This window comes from Anguilla anguilla, chromosome 4 (genome assembly GCF_013347855.1).
Source record: "Anguilla anguilla isolate fAngAng1 chromosome 4, fAngAng1.pri, whole genome shotgun sequence".
NCBI classification, from domain to species: Eukaryota; Metazoa; Chordata; class Actinopteri; order Anguilliformes; family Anguillidae; genus Anguilla; species Anguilla anguilla.
The window spans coordinates 39,169,213-39,190,075 of NC_049204.1; the positions used below are offsets into that span (position 1 = coordinate 39,169,213).

General features: G+C 40.5%; 1 protein-coding gene across 1 annotated transcript in view; it reads left to right on the forward strand.

The window, feature by feature from the left end:
* The window catches only part of LOC118225061 (parapinopsin-like), an 80,080-nt gene extending 73,024 nt beyond the window's left edge, over positions 1 to 7,056 (forward strand). Inside the window, exon 4 of the mRNA XM_035413076.1 lies at positions 6,417 to 7,056. Within this exon, the coding sequence (XP_035268967.1) occupies positions 6,417 to 6,692 (276 nt within the window). The 3' untranslated portion in view covers positions 6,693 to 7,056. The remainder of the gene's footprint in view (positions 1 to 6,416) is intronic.
* Positions 7,057 to 20,863: the final 13,807 nt, after the last annotated feature.

Consider the following 20,863-nt stretch of genomic DNA (forward strand, 5'->3'; position numbering starts at 1 on the left):
TCTCTCATTTTTTCTGCCAGTTCTTTGCTCAAGAGTGTTGAAGGATACACTGCCACTTGTTACAGATCAGTCAAGCATTCTGGTTATCCAGCTTGGATCAGCCTGCTGAGTAGCTGTGTGTGTACGTGTGTGCTTAGTTGTGTGTGTTTGTCCATTATGTAGCTGTGTGTGCATGCTGTTGCGACAATGGAACTACAGTTCCATACATTCCACAGGAAACGTAAGTGACTTTAACAGCATTGCCCCCAGTGTGACATCTGGTTACAGTGAAACAATCATGTGACCCACATAACAGGCCATAAAACTGAAAACCACGGTAATAAAACTGTATAATTATCTTCTTTTTGCTTCCTTGGCCTTTTTCCTTCTTGTGACTTGATCTTCCTGCTCTCTTAGAACAGGCATGGACATTGTCACACATCTGGTCTAGCTCCAGAGTTCTCACATTTCTGTTGAACTCTTTAATTCCAAGGGTCACAGAATGTTACTATCACTATTGTGATGTATTTGAACAAACACATAACGTTGCTGTTTAGAGTAATTAGGCGCTGCCTGTTTCGCTCACTTACAGTGCCTAAGGACGTTAACTCACATGGAATCTTGTGTACAGCCAGTGCTACATTGGCTATCCACAAGAAACTCCTGCAAAATTAACTATTCCAAGGACCAATCAACCTTTTACAACTAACAAAAGGTACTTCATCAGATGACCAGATGTAACATTTCCCCACACACAGTAAAGGACTCCAGCTTAGACTGATTTCCCCTGAAATCTCTCTCGTGGACCCAACAGTGACCAGTGACTGGAGGCCACTACCCACATGGATGGATCCGGCACTTGGCGTGTCCTATTCATTTTCTATGGACAGGTTGCATGGTGCATGATGCAATCAGTCTTTTGCGGTGTCTGACAAGTGCTTTGGTCCAACATATCTGACTCTGGTTCAAGAAACTTGGATCAAACTTGGTCCAAGCCAAAACCAAGGACTGCCCAGCGTCTATCCAATTAGGTGCTGGAAGTGTTCTGTAGTACGTTACATCACTTGTTCATATTGATCCTGTAGAGGCATCTGTCTGACTGAACCTGCTTACACAATTTGCATATTGCCACCCATTAAATGGAGGGGCTGGGGGTCCGGTGCGTAACCAGGGGTTCTTTGTTGGATTCGGTGAGAACACAGCATAAGACTGACTGACATCCCAGGCAATTTAGCTTAGTCTCAGCTGAGTTTAATGTGGTTCTGTGTGTTTCCATTTGTTCTTTTAACAGATCATTTGAATGAGTTCTGTTAGCTGGGTAATTATGTAGATTGGTTTGCTTCCTATAGCTGCATAGTGCAACCACACACGTGGTCTCTTTTCTTCCAGCTAACTTTCCAACTACAACTCCATCTAACAAACTAACGTGGGCGTATAACCAGCTTAGTTGCATATATCGCTTATGAGTGGAAGCTCCGCTTCCCCCCTCGGCACTACCGGGATAGATACCCCTTTGGAGCTAAGCGAAGTATTCAACAACACTTGAGTTCCCTATACAGACTACACAAATGCCTTCTCCTTTGTTCAGACAAAGAACACATGTGCACGCACATGCGAACACACACTGATACAAACTCACCTTCCATTCATCTACTTAGCTTTCCCGGTTAGATGAGTTCATGTTTGTTCTGTATTTTTGTATGTTTGTTTAATTAATAATTTTGTTAAACCTGTGTCTGTTTTGATCTTAAGTTTGAGTCTAATCACTCTTTCGAAGAACTCTTAATTAAATCTTTGATTTAATTATGTTTGATGATTAATATTGGAAATTTTCATTATTAATTGAAATTCCAAATTTATGGTCAGATATTTTAGATAATTTTATGCGACTGATAACTTACTGCAATTATTTCTGCACCTAAATAATTAGTGCCCATGTGAGGATTGTTAAAATGGACACGTTTTATTTTATTCTATTTTTATTTTTTCTTTGTGAAGCACATTGCATTGCAAAACCTTGTACGAAATGTGCTATATAAATAACGTTTGATCTATCATTTAATCATCTATCGCCATTTTATAATTAGGTGATGTACATTCCCTGCAAAGTCCATGTGTGTACATGAAAGTGTGTGTGAGATGGGCTGCCTCAGTGGTACCCTCAATCAGGGCCGGGTCATTTTCAAGGGCCCTAGGTCCTGCCCACATCATAAATAATATTCACTACAGTACAATGAATACCATGTAGTATAAAGCTGAGCAAGTTTCTCATGTGAGAAAATACCAGAACTAACTGCTGTTTTTCCTGTATTATTGCGTATCTTAAACACTGAATGGTTTCAGATCATTAGACTGAATGTAATATGAAAGGGAAATTGAGTAAACACAAGACACATTTTTAAAAATTATTATGTAATGAAAAACAAGGCCACTGCAGAGCGTGGCATATGCCCCCGCCCATATGTTAAAAAGTAATTGCTCCCTTAGTTAGTCAATCAGCCAATTAACAAAATGTAATTGATGATTAGATTCAGCTGATTGAACACTGCCAGGCTTGATTGTTGCCAGCCCTGTTGAATCTAAACCTGTTCTGTGGACAGATGAGTAATGGTGGGGGTAGTGTGCTGGTGAGGGGATGCTTTGCTACCTTTCCATTATTGAAGGGACCATGAATTCTCCTCTTTTCCAGAAAATTCTTAATGAAAATGTCCGCTCATGTCCAAGAAGCTGAAGTTGAAGTGTAATAGTGTTATGCAGCAGGACAATGATCCAAAACACAAAAGCAAGTCCACATTTGAAAGGCTGAAAAGAAATCAAAGTTTTGGAGTGGCCTAGTCAAAGTCCTGAAGTAAACCCAATAGAGATGCAATGGCAGGACCTGAAACAAGCAGATAATGCTCAAAAGCCTACCAATTTGTGTGAATGAAAGCAGTTCTGCAAAGACAAGAGTGAAAATAGTGAAAGACTGATATTAAATTATAGGAATTGTTTGGTTGCAGTTATTGCTGCTAAAGTTGGTGCAACTAGTTATTTAAGTTTAATTACTTTTTCGCATGGGTGATATTTTTCTTATTAAATAATTGAAATGATTTTATTAAATGTGTTTTTTGTTTACTCAGGTTCCCTTTGTCTAATATTACATTTTGTCAAAAGATCTGAAACCATTTAGTGTGACAAATATGCAATAATGGAGGAAATCATGAAGGGGGTCAATTCTAGGGGTATTTCATGTTCACAATTGGTGAAAATTAACATTTTTCCAGTCTGCAGGAGCCTGCAAATGTAACGGAACACACAGCCAGTAGGTTGAGAGTAAATAAGTCACTCTCTAGCTTACAATTCAGTGTTTTTCTGAAAAAGTGTTCTTTCTTCAGTTTCTTTTTTTTTGTAAATACACTCCCATATGCTAAAATTTCCAATATTTTTGTCTCGCTTTTTTTCAGCTAAAATATTAATGTATTTCCTCATTTATTTCTGTCCATTGAGCAGTCACTGCTGTTCTTCAACTGCAAAGACTGGGTTGCATGTGACTGAGTTGCCCTCATCCAAGATTTGTGTTATGACTCAACCATTTCAGTTTCCAGGGGTTGGTGCTTGAACTTCTCTCTAGGGTTTTCGACACACTTGTTCTTGGTTATGGTTATACACTTTTTGTCACTCTGGATAAGAGCGTCTGCCAAATGCCTGTAATGTAATGTAATGTAATGTAAAGGTGACATAGTGAAGGCAGCCTTCGTTGCTTACCCTGACTGCATTTGGGGTACCACCTGCTACTTGCAGCATATCAGTTTCAGAAACATGATGTGTAATTTGTCAAGTATAAAGTCATTAATATTAACGTCAGTGTTATGAGTTGGCTAGATAGCTATCTGGTAAGTTTATCCTTTCATCATGTTGACATTGAATGCATTTCCATATATATATATTGGTTTAGAGTTTCATTTGGCACTGCCTTCGCTAGAGATTTTCCTGGCAGAGGCTAATTTGCATTTTTTTTTTCTACAGGAACTACTTATTGTTCACATATGTGAGCACTAAAATCCATGGCTGGCTGTTAACACCGTGGGATTCGCGAACCTAGAATAGTGGCTAGCAGTCAAATGACTGCTACTCTTATTTTAACACGAAAGGAAAACACATTATGACAGGCTGTGTATAGGGATAGGCTATTGTTGTTACCCATAACTGGATGGATGCTTGGTGACCAAAAAAAAAAAAAAAAAAAAACATGACGTCCCCATATGTGCAAATTTAACAGATGTTACAGTGATGCCTCCTCTGAATTGTTATAACAAACATGCTTTTTTGCTGTTATGATTATAGGGTGCCATTGAAAGAGAGTGGTACCCAGGGAGGTCATGGATAGGGCTTCAGATTTGGAGATTTAGGGACAACAGATAATGTTGAAAACCATCTACATAATTTTACTCATCAACATGCTTGTTAGTTTCGTGTTTAATGATAAATGCGTTCTGCTAATTTGCTGTGAAACTACTTTGGAACATATGGTGATGGGGTGGTGCCCATTATAAACTTTTGGGGTTTTCTCAGCTCAGTCTGTTTTTTCTAGCTTGTATACACAGTGTGCATCCAGCTGTAATACCAGTAGTACTATCAGGTGGGGTAGGACATATGTTCTGATGTTAAATCTAGCCATTCAAAATTGATTTCTCACAACTTATATTACTCCACACACCATTAAGCTTCTTATTGTCTTTGCTATTCTACACTGTAATACAAAATATATTTTTGTTCAGCCATGTTATTTTTAAATGGATGGTGGGTGAGGAGGTATAGAATGTGGTTAGATGGTGGCTTTTAAAACAACCAATCACATAACAATCACTATCTCTATCAAGCCTCACAGCACATTTGGATGTATTTGTTCTCAGATTACTTTTCTGGTGCGTAAATATGCCCCAAGGGCACTTTTTTAGTGCTATTTGTAAAACTGCTCATAGTTGGAAGCAGCATCACCAAGGAAGCTTCAGACAGCCCATACTGGGGTTTCTATGTGGCTGCTTGGGTATTGCTAATGCGCTGCTCAGTAGTTTGTAAATGGTTGCTGAGGTGTTGCTGGGTAGTTGTAATGGTGTTGTTGGATGGTTGCTATAGGCTATTGCTGGATGGCTGCCTTGGGTGTTGCCAAGTATTGCTAGGAGGTTGCAAATATGATGCACATGATGACCCTGATTTTTATTATTTTAGTGATGCAATTTGTGCATTCTGTGTTTCTAACAATGTACTGTTAAAGGCAAAAGCATTATAAAAGTATTATAACAACATACCTGTCCCTACTAGTCAACTCATGTTCTTGATTTTTTTAACCCGGCTCAAGTGCAATCCTAAGGATCTATGAAGGATCTTGGTAATCTCTCTTTAAGGTATATTTGACTTTGTTACAACACAAATAATTTTGTGGAGCGTATCCCATTGTATTTACGTAGTGTGAATACTAACAACATCTGATGTCTCTATTTTCTGTTTCGGGATTTGATGTTTCTAGCATTCACACTACAAAAATACAATGGGGTAAGCTCCACAAAATTATTTATAACAAAGTGAAATATCCCTTTAATATTCAATGTTTTTATGATGTAGAGATAAATATGTAAATTTAGGTTCTTTGACATAGCTGTAATACATGGTTTTGTAAAGCATTCACAAAGGCACAGTCATACTTGCCTGAAATTAAAGTTGTATGTCACAGTAAATAGTTTCATGGCAAATGTAATCTCTTTCTTTGTGAACTAGAAATAGTTTTCCACAATATTACACTACCATTTCAAGTCCACTGGGATGGAATTTTAATATTTTTAAATGTACAAAAACACATTTAAGAAATAATCACTGGTATGGTCATTAACATGATGCAATGAAAGGGGGCCTTAAAAGGCAATGTTATTAACCTCGTTTGGTTTCAAAGTCTTTAAAATTAAACAAATTTTTGAAATGATGATGTGGTGTTTATGACTTTTTACATTATTTTACATGTACACATATATATTTACAGTTTATCACTGTACAATTCCTTGTGATTTACCTAAAGAAACAACTATAAAACATTAAAATATCATTTAAAGCATTGTAAAAATATGAAAACTATTTATTTTTTAAAGTGATGATTAGATGAATCAAGGATGGGCTAGAATGAGCAATGTTTGCACAAAAGCGTGAAAGAGCTGGAGAAGTGGAGCTATTTTTTTCCCAAAACACACTGCTCTGTTTTCTGGACAAGGTTTGTTTGCACTTAAAGTGGTTTGTAATAGCTGTAGCAGGAATGGTGCTTAGGCATGAGCACAACACAGCAACCATTTAGTGTTCACAAAGGGGGGTGATGTGTGAAAGCAGTGAGAAAAATCTTCCCTGACTTTATGCCTTTAAGTGTTGTACTAAGGCAACTCTACCTCTGTATTCTTTGCATGTCTGTGCGTCAGTTCTACAGGTGTTTCTGTGCCCTGCTGAAGTGCAAGATGCCAGAGAGGGGTTCCAGCATCAAGACCTCATCCAAGGTCATAAAGTCTCTCCGAACAGTACGCAGAGCCAATGGCCACAACATAACCATCGCCGTGGCGTCCGTTGGCCAAGGCACTACCTTTGTGCATGAAAGCGGCCCTCGTTATGGAGTCTCTTTGGGCGCCGGTACTGCTGGGAACTCACTACCAGTAGCAAGCAGGCCTGTGGTCTCACTTGTGGCCCATTACAATGGCTGAGAGATGGGTGGAGAGGACGAGGAGTGTCATAGAAACTTTTGGAAAAGATCGGCAGAAGAAAAAATATCTGTGGAGTCAGTGAAGATGGGACTTGTAACATTTGCAGAAGAGGAAGGAAGGTGTGTTTAGAGCCAGTGGGAGACATTTGACACCACAAGCTGAGCAGAATGCTGAGGGTTGTGACAGGATCTATTTGCATATAGACAGACCTTCAGCTGATGTGAATTATAGAGGGAAAGGAAGCAGAATTAGCCAAGAATGTTTCCTTCTTAAATATATATTCCTTAATTATCTGATTGCAGTGATATTCATTCACTCATTTGCAATGCTGTTAAACCACTTCAGGATGGACAAGTCTTGTGGAAAGTTCAGCTGAAAGAGAATGTATAACTATAAATATGTTTTGTGTTTTTTGTAACATTAAAAGAATATGAATGTATTTGAAATTCATATTTGAAAATGCAATCAAACTTTGGTTGACATGATGATGTCAAAGAAGTAACATGAAAGCCATCTAAAGCTGAAGGTAGCTGATGTGTAAGCATAAGTAAAATCAGGCTTCTGCAGAGTGCACTGTTGTCTCATCACCAGAGCTGTCTCATCACCTCATTCGGTGAATAATCATTGACCTGAATCACATACTGTGGTGATTTATTGGTGGACGGTGAGTACTTAATGTTCATTGCCTTTATAGTTGGGTCTAAATCTCTTTTATTGATTTAGACAGGATGTGATATTGACTTCTTTGCGGAATTGATAAAATAAGCTGGCTTCATCTCGTTTGCGACGAGTCAAATGGCCTTTCAGCTGTAAGCATGCACAGCAGCCGAGGAAAACGTTGGGTCGTAGGGCTTACCTGTACATAGCGTGTGTCCCACTTCTGATTCTACTCAGATATCATCTGCTTGCCGAGAAACTTTTGAACACTTTTTATGTGCTTATAAATTTTGATATATATATATATATATATATATATATATAGATGGGTGGGGTGACAAATTAAAGGAAAAACCTGAATAAATAAGTGGAGAAAAATAACAAGTGCAGGTGCTTCCATACAGGTGTACTGCATGGTACAATTAAGCAATTAACATCCTATCATGCTCTGTGGCATCTATGAAAATGCTGTGCAGGGCCAGGTGACCTCAATTTTAGAGCAAAATGGCAAAAGAAAAAGATCAACAGTAAGTGACTTTGAAAGACGGTTCATTATTGGGGCACAGATGGCAGGAGTCACAACTGGCTGCTCAACTGGGTAGTGTTTCAATAGGAACTGACTAAATTGACGTCTGTATTTAGATCTATGGGAATGACATCTGTAATGCTTGTGCATTAGTGTGATGTGTAAGGAAAAATATAAGAGCGACTCCTCCTCAGATGACAGATAATGTCAATGCAGCACGTGATCAGACTGTCAGTAAGAATAGTCTGTCAACAACTACATACAGAGGGATATTATAGTAGGGTTGCAGTGTATACCCCTCATTTTAAAGACAAATGCACATTTGAGACTTCAGTGGTGCAAAAACCATAGGCACTGGTCTACAGAGATGTGTAAAAAAAAGTGAGATGGACAGATGAGTCATCCTTCACCATATTCTTGACAAGTAGGCGAGTGCATGTGTGGCGTACACCAAGAGAACGGTACAGTAAGGGGGTCTGGTGGCTCTGTTATGTTGTTGGGGGCATTTTCCTGGTATGCTTTGGGTCCACTTGTCCCCTTTGAGGGAAGGGTCACTGCAAATCAGTATAAAGTTATTATGAGTGACAACCTTTATCTCATGATTAAACATTTCTATCCCGATGGGAGTAAGTCTCTTCCAGGATGACAGTGCCCCCATCCACAGAGCATGAATGGTTGATGTGAATCATATACTGTGGTCTTTGCAGTCACCAGATCTCAACCCAATTGTACACCTATGGGAGATTTTTGACCGACATGCTAGACCAGTGTTTCTCAACCCTGGTCCTGGGGACCCACTGCCCTGCATGTTTTAGATGTTTCCCTGCTCCAACACACCTGATTCAAATGAATGGGTCATCATCAAGCTTTGCAGAAAATGACCCATTCATTTGAATCAGGTGTGTTGGAGCAGGGAGACATCTAAAACATACAGGGCAGTGGGTCCCCAGGACCAGGGTTGAGAAACACTGTGCTAGACAGCACTCTCCACCACCATCATCAAAACACCAAATGAGGGAATATCTTTTTTGAAGAATGGTGTTCCATCCCTCCAGTAGAGTTCCAGAGACTTGTATATCATAATGTTTGGGACAAATGGCTTCATAGGTATTTCTGATTTGACAGGTGTGTTCAGTTTGCTTCCGTAGTGCTTACAGAGCTTTCAGTTTAGTCTTGATTCTGCGCTTATGACAAGCCTACCGTCTGGTAGTGGCATTTGTCAACATGAGGACCACAGTTGTCAAGTCAAGATAGCCATTATGAAAGAAAACAGTCAGAGACATTGGCCTTGGCTTTCCAAAATCAATTGTTTGGAACATCATTAAGAAGAAAGATAGCACTGGTGAGGTCAGTAATCATAAAGGACCAACATGGTTGAGTCGGTGACTACTGTCCACAGAAGACTTTATGAACAGAACTACAGAGGGTACACTGCAAGATGCAGACCACTAGTTAGCCACAAAAACAGGGTGGCCAGTTTACATTTTGCCTCGAAGTACCTAAAAGAGCCTGCAGACTTCTGTAAAAAGGTCTAGATCAACTATTCAGTGCAAATTATTTTTTAGTGTCAGATAATAATTCAGGAAACATATTTAACTGAAAATTACAGAAACGTATCAACCACTACAAATAATATAAAATTTGGCAATATTTGTTCTTTTGTGCACCCAACTTCCATTTTAAGGACTAAATCTCACATCCTTCTAATCAACAAACAAAGTTACAGCTGCGTCCTCCAAACCAAAATTATTATCAAAAGTGTCAATGATGTTACAGCCCTTTACCTTCTAAAATGACTTTATCATTCAAACAATCACTATCACCATCGCAAAGACTGTACTTAAATATTTTATCTTTGAGAGATATGAAAAAATCAAGCTCCACTCTCGCTTCGTATCTGAGGAAATGCATAAATGTTACTGTCAATCTTTCCACTGTGAGAAGACAACTCAATGCCATATGCCTGAAAGGATGTGTTGCTGTCAAAGAGCCAGTACTGAGAAATAAACATAAGAGTAGAAAATTTACACATCTCAGATGTCCACTGAAACTGGACATCTGAGATGTGAAGTAAGGTTTTATGTACTGGTGAGTTTAAAGTTGAGGTTTTCAGAAGTAAGAGGAGGCAGCATGTATACCTCCGAAGCAATGAAAGACTTGGAACAATGTCAACAGCCATCAGTTGAGCATGGTGGAGGATCTGTGCAAGTTTGGCATTGTTTAACTATATCAAGAGTTGGTGATTTGGTTTTAAATGAAGTTATCATGAATGCTGATAAATACAAACAAATATTAATGTATCATGCAGTACCCTCTGGACAACGTTTGTTTGGGAGCAAATTAATTCTACAGTAAGATAATGACCCCAAACATACTACTAGAAAATAAAGCTGCTGGTGTTCTTAGAAAAATCGACTGAATGTTTATGGAATTACTTGGACAAGAGATGCAGAAAATGCAACCAATTTCAAAGGCTGAACTTTGGAAGTGTTTACAAGAAGCATGAAAAAACATCCCTGCAAGTTTTCTTCTGAAAACCCCATGGCAAGTCTCTTGAACAGAATGGAAGCTGTAATAAAGGCAAAGGGTGGATAAACTGAATACTGAAATATGATATTGTACATAGTGGTGGAGGTTTTTGCGTTAGAAGTGTTCTGCATGAATGTCTTATGCTGAACAACAAATAACTTGCTCGTAATGGCTGTTTTCGCCTGAAAGTAAATAAAAGAAAGGGTATATATATATGTGTGTGTTTTGTGTGTGTGTGTATATACTGTATATAGACCATAGCAGGGATGGATTTTTAAAAATACAAAATGGCCTACAGATGTAATTTTATTTGGTCCAGTGTACCTGGTACAAAGATGAAAGAGTGCAACTGTGCTCTCTGATGCAAAAGGAACACTTTGAATGAAGAGAAGTTCAGTCAGGGCCGGTCCTAGGATTTTGGTGGCCCTAAACAAATCTGTGGGCTGCGTTCGAGGGTTTGTGCCACGGGCCGGCCCTGAGTTGAGTGCTTGCAACGTGGCCCTTTTTCAATGCATTATTAAAGTGATTTTGTGCTTTAAGTGTTTACATTTGCAAAATCAATTCTTTGGTCTTTTGTGGAATGTCAAAAACGTGGTATGTGTACCATCACTTCTCAGGATGGAGATGAATTCAAAATACTATAAAAATGTACCAATGAAATGAGATTGGAATTTGAAACAATAAATAAAACTACCCTGTGAACATTTTTTTAGCACACAAGCTTGTGGCATTCAGTCTGCTGGAAAGCAGATTGGTCTCGGCTGCGCCAGCTGGTGGAGAGAGCATGCACACCTGGGATATATTAACTAATCAGCCCAGGTGCTTAAAGATGTGCTGCTCTCCACAGTTTGAGGCCAAGACTGGGAGCTAACACCAAGTTTTCTTTATTTGAGTTGAGTTTAATTTTAGTTGTGTTTCTTTTAAAAAGATTGTGGGAGTGGGAAGTGGGAGAAGCTGGTCAGGTGAAAATCTGGCCAACTACGAGCGGGGAACTGAAAAGTTGCCACTCTGTTTTGCTTTCTTTTGTCGTAATTTTAGTTTGTTAGTTTTGTTCATTGTTTTTGCCTGGAATCTGTAAGGGAGAAGGGTAAAGATTGAGTTCATTTTATTTTGTGTTTGTGTGCGTGCGCTCTCTCTCTCCATGCAACAGACAACGGTGTTCCCCGGCACTGCCGCATCTCCCTCCCAGGGGTGTCACACTGGCGTGTGACAAAGCTTAAAAGAGAACATTTTAAGCATCCAAAGCATCTGCATTTGCATACTTTGTATAATGCATAGCACTGGGTCATCTAGCACTGGGTTTCAATATAGCTACAATGTACAATATACAGTATCAAGTTATTTTGCTTGCAGTAGAGATTCCACCCACAAAGCATGCACTGGAAGAACTAAACAATAATTCTGAATTTAGAACACAAGGGACAATAGGACATCATGGTGGTGCAGTGGATAGCACTTTAGTACGTTTGTGAGGGTTCTCATGTTCTCCTCGTGTCCATGTGGATTTCCTCTTGGTACTCCTGTTTCCTTCCAGCTCCAAACACATGCAGATAAGGCTAATTGGAGAATCTGAATCACTCATAGGTATGAATGAGTGAATGGTGTGTATGCCCTGCAAAGGATTGTGACCTGTCCATGATATATTCCTGTCTCTCACCCAATGCATGCTGGGATAGACCACAGTGCCCCACTTACAGCCCTGACCAGGAGTAAGCAGGTCTGCGATTAGTGGATGGAAAGTGAAGTATGTTTAAACCTTTCTGTGAAGCCAAAAGCTTCTGAAACAGCAAAAGTGGAGTTGCTGTCAGCGATGCTTGTGTTTTTCTTTTCCATTTAAATAGTGCGAGGTTTCTTTTAATTACATACATACTATTTTTCCTGGGGTAAAATAAAGTACAGTTATACCAGTTATAAATTCCCTGAATCAAAATAAAAATAGTTTCTCTAATGTGTGCTGATGGAATTGTATGCGGTAGCGATGTCATTCAACACTTCCACATTGTCTGAATTGCCAATAAAGGTCCTGCATTTATGTTTCTTGGGTCCAACTTCATGGATTTTAATTACATTTCCCTTCATTCAAAGTCCAACTCCACATTTTCTCCTTTAGTAATTCAACTATACAACTCATTTTCCACACACAGTAGACACCGGTGTGAGCAATAGGTGCAGGCTGCAATGCACAAGAGACACAAATACACAGAAAGCAAATACAGGGCATGCGACTCCAACACTGAGCAACAAACAGGGGAACTGGGGCAACTAAAATACACAGGCTAGCATGGCACAGGAAGAAATAATGATAACAACAATGATACAGTAATGACGACAGACAAACACATATTTAGTCCTATGCAGCCCTATAGTAGAGAGGCCGAATGTTATGTCTGCAATGTAATTACAATGGGACTTCCTCATACAAACATAAAACAAAATTGCCATTTGGGCTCACTTTAACCTGTCATTTAACAAAGATATATACACAATCGGAGTAGATAGAGCTATTAAATCATTTCAAAAGTCCACTGACAGTTCAGTAATGTTACTTTTTTACTGTAGAAGTCAGAAATTATTATGCAAACTTGACTGTTTATGCAAAGTTTTTGTGCACAACCCTGCGGCCGCATTGCCTGATTTGGTGTGAATGCAGCCTTACTCCAGTGCTAGTGTCCCTTCACTGGCTACCCATTAAGCATAGGATAGATTTCAAGGTTTTGCTCCTGAACTTTAAAGCTCTTCATGGACGTGCACCAGTGTACATAACCAACCTGCTCCTACCTTATAAGCCCACAAGGCCACTCTGTTCTGAAGATGCAGGCTACTTGGTAGTCCCAAAAATTTCTAAAAACCTAAAAGGTGGTAGAGCTTTCATCTACAGAGCCCCATTACTGTGGAACACTGTTCCAAAAGTCTTAATATTTAAATTTAGATTAAAAACGCACCTCTATGCTCAGGCTTATAATCAGTTATAGTCTGGAGACAGGGTGGCAGAAGCCTGTAGTCATAGAGCAAATTGTAGACAATCCCTGTCTTGATATCATCTTGATTGTTCAATTCCAATTCATCTTAGTTATATGTTAGATGTTTTCTAAAAGCAAAACCTTGATTGAACAACAATTTTTTAAATATGAATATATTTGCCACGGTCTTATCTATAGTGTGGTATAAAGCATGATATGTTTATGAATGGGTGTCTTTTGTAATTATGGTAAAAAGGAGACGTGCCAGCTTGTGGAATCTGAATCCCCTGGAGCTGGTATAGCCAGTGTACATGTTTTCCGGTGGCTAATTTGCCAGAAAACTTCTTTGAATAACAAGATCCTTACATACATTTCTTCACCAAGATCTTATCTACAGTGTTGTATAAAGGATTTTAGTTTTACGAATGGGTGTTTTGTAACTGTGGTTAAAAGGAGACATTCTGGGATCCAAATCCCAGTAGCTCAAATAGCCACAGCTACTGTAGCTATGACCTGCTGCCAGTGTACATGTTTTCTGGTGGCTAAGTCACCGGGAAAACTTGTTTGAACAACAAGATTTTTACATAATCATGTGTCTACAGTATGGTATAAATGATTTTTGTTTTACAAATGGGTGTTTTCTTTATTAGGGTGAAAAGGGGGACATGCGCTGCTCGAATCCAGTCCCCAACTGCAATGGAATTTTGAAGCCACAGGGCAGTTATGTTTGAAACTCAGACATTTTGGCACGTATTGCATTTTTAGAGTACACCTTTCATTAAATGTTGTATCCCATAACAATACATACCAGCAAATGCTTACAGTATATTCATTTTACTGTACAAATACCACAAATTATTGGTTCATGTTGTTGAAGGAAAGCAGCCCTGGGTCTCTCTGATCACTGTTTGGTCCATCTCATCCCCACCTACAGACAGAAACTAAAATCTGTCAAGCCTGTAGTAAATACAGTGAAGAGATGGACCAGTGAGGCCAAGGACACACCACAAGCCTGCTTTGATTGCACTGACTGTAGTGTATTTGAATAGGCAACCATTGATCTGGATGAGCTGGCTGACACTGTAACATTCTATGTCAGTTTCTGTGAGGACATGGGCATTCCCACAAAGACTCATACCAGATACAACGACAAATGACAAACCCTGGTTCACCACCAAACTCAGACTGCTTCGCCGGTCCAAGGAGGAGGCATACAGTGCAGGCAGGGTGGCACCCCCCTGCCACCCTGCCTGCACTGAAGATCTGTGAAGAGGACGTCTGCAGACTCTTCCAGAGACAAAAAACCAATAAGGCAGCAGGGCCGGACAGAGTCTCACCCACCTGCTTGAAGGCCTGTACTGAACCACTAGTACCTGTCTTCACCAGGATTTTCAATAAGTCACTGGAGCTACATGAAGTTCCCTCCTGCTTCAAGCAGTCCACAATAGTTCCAGTCCCCAAAAAGCACAGCATCACAGGACTAAATGACTACAGGCCTGTTGCATTAACCTCTGTAGTCATGAAGTCCTTTCAGAGGCTAGTGTTGGCCCACCTGAAAGCCGACACATTGTCTCCACAAAAAAGGCCCAGCAGAGGATGTACTTCCTACACCAGCTGAGGAAGTTTAACCTGCCTCAGGAACTGTTGGTGCAGTTTTACTCAGCTGTGATTGTTATGGCAGTGGAGAGGACAGACTCAGTGTCGTTTGGCACTGCCACAAAACAGGACACACACCGGCTGCAGCGCACCATCAGATCTGCAGAAAGGATTGTTGGACTAAACCTGCCCTCACTCCAAGATCTCTATACCACCAGATCCAGGAAGCGGTTGGGGAAGATCATTGCTGACCCCTCGCATCCTGGCCACCACATCTTTGAACTCCTCCCCTCCGGAAGGCACTTCAGGGCACTGCACACAAGAACCACCAGACAAAGGAACAGCTTCTTCCCACACGCCATCACTCTCATGAACAATTAACCCAGCCATGTGACCTGCCACTGCATGTCCTCAGTACAATGCCTGCCAATCAAAAAGTCGTACACACCCACAGCAATGTTCGTTGTGCAATAATTTATTCATACACTCATATTTATTCAATGCATATGCACAACATACTTTACTGCTGTGCATGATAGCACTACTGTTTACTGTAGGAAAAACCTACTCTTGTTGTTGTTTGTCATTGTTGTTGTTGACATTGCTGAATGTAAGTACAGTGTTAGTTACTGTGAACCGGAGTCCACACAATTCCTTACATGTGTAAAAAGCATGTTTGGCCAATAAACTCGATTCTGATTCTGAGATAATCCCACCCTAAATGTTGCACAGGTAATGATTATTAAAATCGTATTATAGCAAACAACCGTTATTTTCTGGCAAGTTAGCGATTTATGTTATTTGATTATACTGTAGCATTTATGGCATTATGCATGAAGAATAAACTGTCAAAACAGGTTTGACCTCCCTACCCTAGCCCCGCTAGGTTTTGCTAATCAGCCGATTTAATACTTCATAGTTTAAAATGTAGCGTTTGATTCACTTTACTTCCCTGTCACACGCTAGTGTGACACCCCTGGGAGGGAGATGCGCCAGTTCCAGGTGTGCACTGTTGGTTGCTGCATGGAGAGAGAGAGAGTGCACGCACAACATGCAATTAAATAAACAACTTCACCCTTCCCCCTCATGGGTTGTGTGTGAAAACAATAAACTAAAGCAACAAACTAAAATAATAAAGGCAATATAAAGTAAAACCTTTATGCTTTTCAGCGGCTGTTTTTTCTGTCTTGTGCAAACAAAACTCAAAGACTCCAAAATAAAGAAACAGTCTCTCTTAATTATGGGTTGATTAATTAACACAACCCAGGTGCGTTTGCTCTCTGCACCAGCCGGCGTTGCCGAGACCAATCTACTTCTCCAGCAGACTGAGGCTGCGTCCAAATAGTCAAAAAAATAACGTCCTATATCTTTTCCTAACCACTTTTCCTTGACCTCGATGGAAAATGTCAAGCGGTCAAAGAAAGATGTGAAGGAGACTTCAAAAAACTTGGGAATAGACAACCGTGGTGCTAAGAGAATCCGACTGCACTTACACTAGGCTACGAAATTATGCGACGGCGGATGTTATTGACGTGGGTCTGCCGTGGTGAAACTACAATGTTCCGAAGATGGACTACTAAAAGTGCATCTTAGATACTTTGCCCTGTGCCTTCTTACCGTGTTGTTTCATGCAGGCTATGTAAACGTGGACAACCTGGTGAAAAATATTACTTCATTACCAAGGTTGGAATTGAAATAAAAAAAGGAATATAGGCTACCAGTCACAAAAGTTAAATGAAATGGTTGTCACATTGAGAATGGTTGCTCACGCTCACTCTTTTGTCCACTTATACTGTATTTATCGACATGGATGCCAATTAGTATGATTGTTAAATTTATGCAAGATAGGCATAACATGCTAGGCCTACAAATCTACTACTGTACATCATCAAGTTTCAAACATGTTGAATTAAGGGCCCAACAATACTGCACTCGATGAATGGCCAATAACCCATCTACCCAGCTGAGTAGTATATATCCTAATGAGCCTATTTTCAATTAGTGGCCTATAAAAGGGCAGCTGGGGAGTATCACAGTTATAGAGCAAAATGGGGGATATGGAGCTTGCTGCTGCTGTGTGGCTCACCTTACAGCGAAACCGAAGAGACATTCACAGGAGGAGGGCACGACTGCGGAGGTTCATGGCATTGTGTACACAAATGGTAAGAGGATGCCGATATGGGTTTTGAACATAGATCACAGAGCATGCTTGAATTGAACATACCACCAAAGCATGACTTAAATTGTTCCTGCATATCTAATGTGTTCCCATGTAGAAAGCTGTTATGTTTTGCCTTACACAAGGATAATGCATCATTAGGTTTAAAAATGAAAATTAGACAGGAAAAAATAGCATACTAGTTATGTATTTACACTTTATTCTATTTACACTTTATTGTCTTTGACAGGAGAGGAGCAAAATATATGCCACACCCATGTCCCTCTTGTACAGATCTATTGAAAGACATGCACATTGACTACCACCTGTCTAGGCCATCTATTGAGGCTCTGACCTTCGTCAGGAAGCAGAAGACCCATGGCTGGGTTCAATATATGGAGGTCCTCCTTGTGGTCTACTGGCTGGCACATGGATTGTCTTACACCGTTGTCTCCCGGGTCTTCAATGTGCCAAAGACGACAGTGTTTGACATTGTACATTGGATATGTGACGCAATCCTATCTCTCCTGGACAAAGTGGTCCACTTCCCCACACTGGCACAGTGTGCTGAAGTTGGCCATGGCTTCCAACAGCTTGCCAACAGCCCAGCCTTCAGTCACTGTGTGGGAGCCATTGATGGATGCCACATCCGCATCAAGGCTCCCCATGGTCCACATGCACAAGATTACCTGAACAGGAAACTCTTCCACTCTGTCCAGCTTCAGGCAATCTGGGGACCGCACTGGCACATTTCTGGACATATGTGTTGGTTACCCTGGTTCAGTCCACCAACACCAGGGTGCTAAGAAATAGTAGGGGCTGCTACCTACCAGCTGGTTACTTCATTGTGGGGGATGGAGGATACTAAGGCTGTCAAAAGTGCCATGAAATTGAGTTCGAATATTAGCTTTTGTAATTAGAGTTTGAATATATTCGAATATCATTTGCCTATAATTCACAAAAATAAGCCGCTTATTGTCGGGCGCAATATGCACGTGACGCTCCCTCTAAACTGGCCTACGCGTTATTCTCCACGAGCGTGCAGTAGAATAGAGGACATTGGTGAACTTTAATACTAGGTTACTACATCTGGGGCCTCATTTACAAAACGTATTTCAGATCAACTGTGTGGTGCGTGCGTAGAAAATCAAGTCAAAGTAGTGATTTCAAAAATTTCAACATGACTCGATTTGACCGTGGAAACGGTCGTCGCTCTACGTCAGGTCTTCACTTGACATATGCACGCAAGTTCATTTTATAAATGAGCCCCCTGCAGTTTTTATAGCCTAATGCGCAAATGAATAAGCACTTTCACGTGGATGTAATTTGCCACACATTGGCATTTATTAATCATCGGGAAATTATTGTTTATAGGAAATCCCAGTTTATTTATTAACACAAAAACTATTCAAACAGCTAATTACCTGTAGCCTAAAACAACATTAATTACTTACTCTGTTTAGTTTGTTTAACTTCTTTCATCATCCAATTTTATCAAAATCTTCAGAAAAGAAAGGAAACTTAGCCTGCCACGGGAACATTATTTAGCCTAAATTGTTAGCTGACCAGATCTGTTGAACGAAGTGAAAAAAGAGACTGGCTCGCGAGGCTAGCTGACCAGTAACGTTAGGTGTCAATAGAGCTGAAAGTATCACCGCAGGTTATTGGCAAGGAAAACCAGACGATCCACTTGCCCTGGGTCCAGGGCAGAACATTTTTTGTTGACAGAGGAAGTAACGTTAGCACAGGAAATGCATGCATGAACATGATTCGCTGCATGAAATTAAAGCCTGCATGTTAATTACAATACGCGGGATCCAAAACTAATATTCGAATGCTCAAATTTAGGTTCAAACTTTAAAAAAAGAAAGATTTTTTGAATAGTTTTCGAACTTCGAATGTTTTTTGACAGCCCTAGAGGATACCCATGTCTTACTGCACCAGTGAACCTCATTACCCCATACCGGGAAGAGTGGAGGCACGCTTCAACACTCACCATGCCGGAGCCCGATCCATTATAGAGAGGGCCTTTGGCATGATGAAGGCACGGTGGCGAGGGATCTTCTTCAAAGCCCTGGAAGTGGATCACACCTTTGCTCCTAATGTCGCGGTGTGTGCAGTGCTCCATAACATCTGCATCGCTGCTGGGGACATCCTGGAGCCGGCTGAGGAAGAGGATCCAGAGCTACCACAACCGCCTGTACAAGTGGATGAATATAGAGGTCAGCATTACAAAGACACACTGGCAGCACCAACCAGTGTCCCCTCACCTCTGCAAGATCATGACTATTTCATTTTGTACAGTGAATGAATGGCTTTGTTACTTTTTGGTTTCAGTCAATAATTCAAGAACTGTTCTTCTACATTTGTTTGCACATTAATAAATCAAGAACTTGCCTTTTCTTTCACACAGTGTTTATCATTTATTACAGTGGATCTTTCTGTGAGAGATGCAAAGACCATGGGCTGCCTAAGAAACACTAAAATCATTAACTGTCTGTAAAACCAGTGGTAAAGGGGCTTCCAACTGGTCAAACTATTCTAAATAATGTAGAGTGTCTGAATGTAAATGGAAGTATTTAGTAAATAGGACAACATGGTGACTATGTCCTGCATTTGTAGCCTACGTGTGTTCCATTATTGCTGGACTCCTGTGTGGTCATTATATTTAGCTTGTATATTTCACAGGAGTAGGTCAGTCACTTTGCATTCGGGTACTTCTACCTTTGCTCACCAGGTACGCCCTGGTGTTGAGAATTTCAATTCACATCACATTAAAGAACATACATTATGTTGCATGTTCAGCAGAAATCTCATGTGTTTGAGGTGACAGTTCTGAAAAAGGGGCTCCTGACATCTATTGCTATTGGTATTCTTGTAAGAGGTGGGAGGAAGGGGCTTTCGCAGTACAGTGAGTTAGGCAGTAATAAGAGCAGTGGTCGGGGACAGCTCTGACAGATGGGCTAGGTTTTTGTTTGTGGATTGAAGCAATGTCTTGCTCAATACTATCCCATTCATTCAGCAACTGAAGAGCTTTGCATTTGACTTCTTTCAATTAACACAACAGGACTCCATATAAGTTTTTTTTTTATTTTAACCAAAAAGGGCAAGGAATCATTCATTTTGGTTGCTTCATCCTTTTTTAGCCTGCTTTTTGAGGAAGGGCAACATGCCCCCACCCCTCTTTGGCCTTTTAGTGGGTGGCTCGGAGCAGGTGGAAGGCATGGACTCCTCACTATCTGTGCCAGACAGGAGGGACATTTGTGAATCCAGAGGATGAGGCTTCAGCAGCAGTCTGGCCATGGTTTGGCACCGAGCATGAGGCAATGAGGGTGGGAGGCTGAACGGACGGCCTTTCCCCAAGTGCCTCATGCATGGCATCAAACCACGGCCAAGTAGCTGCTGTTGCTTCACCACTGTCTGTGCCTTTGCTGGTGGGGGGATTCTTCAACTCCTATTAACACCATGGATAACAGAATGTTACTGAAAGGGCAGTTGGGGCAGAATGCACAGTGACCAATAATGGAATGGAATGGAACTGTTACTAGCCATTCAACTCTGTGGCTACTCACAATTACTTTTGCCTCAAATGTTGAAAAGTTAATCAAATGTGTAGATAACTAATTAATAGGCACATTGCATTTCCATATAGAAGGCTGGGGTAGCCAATGTAAGCCTGTTTTAATTGTACAACATAATATCCACAAACACTAGCCCACCACAGTGCCCAGACATATGATTTGCT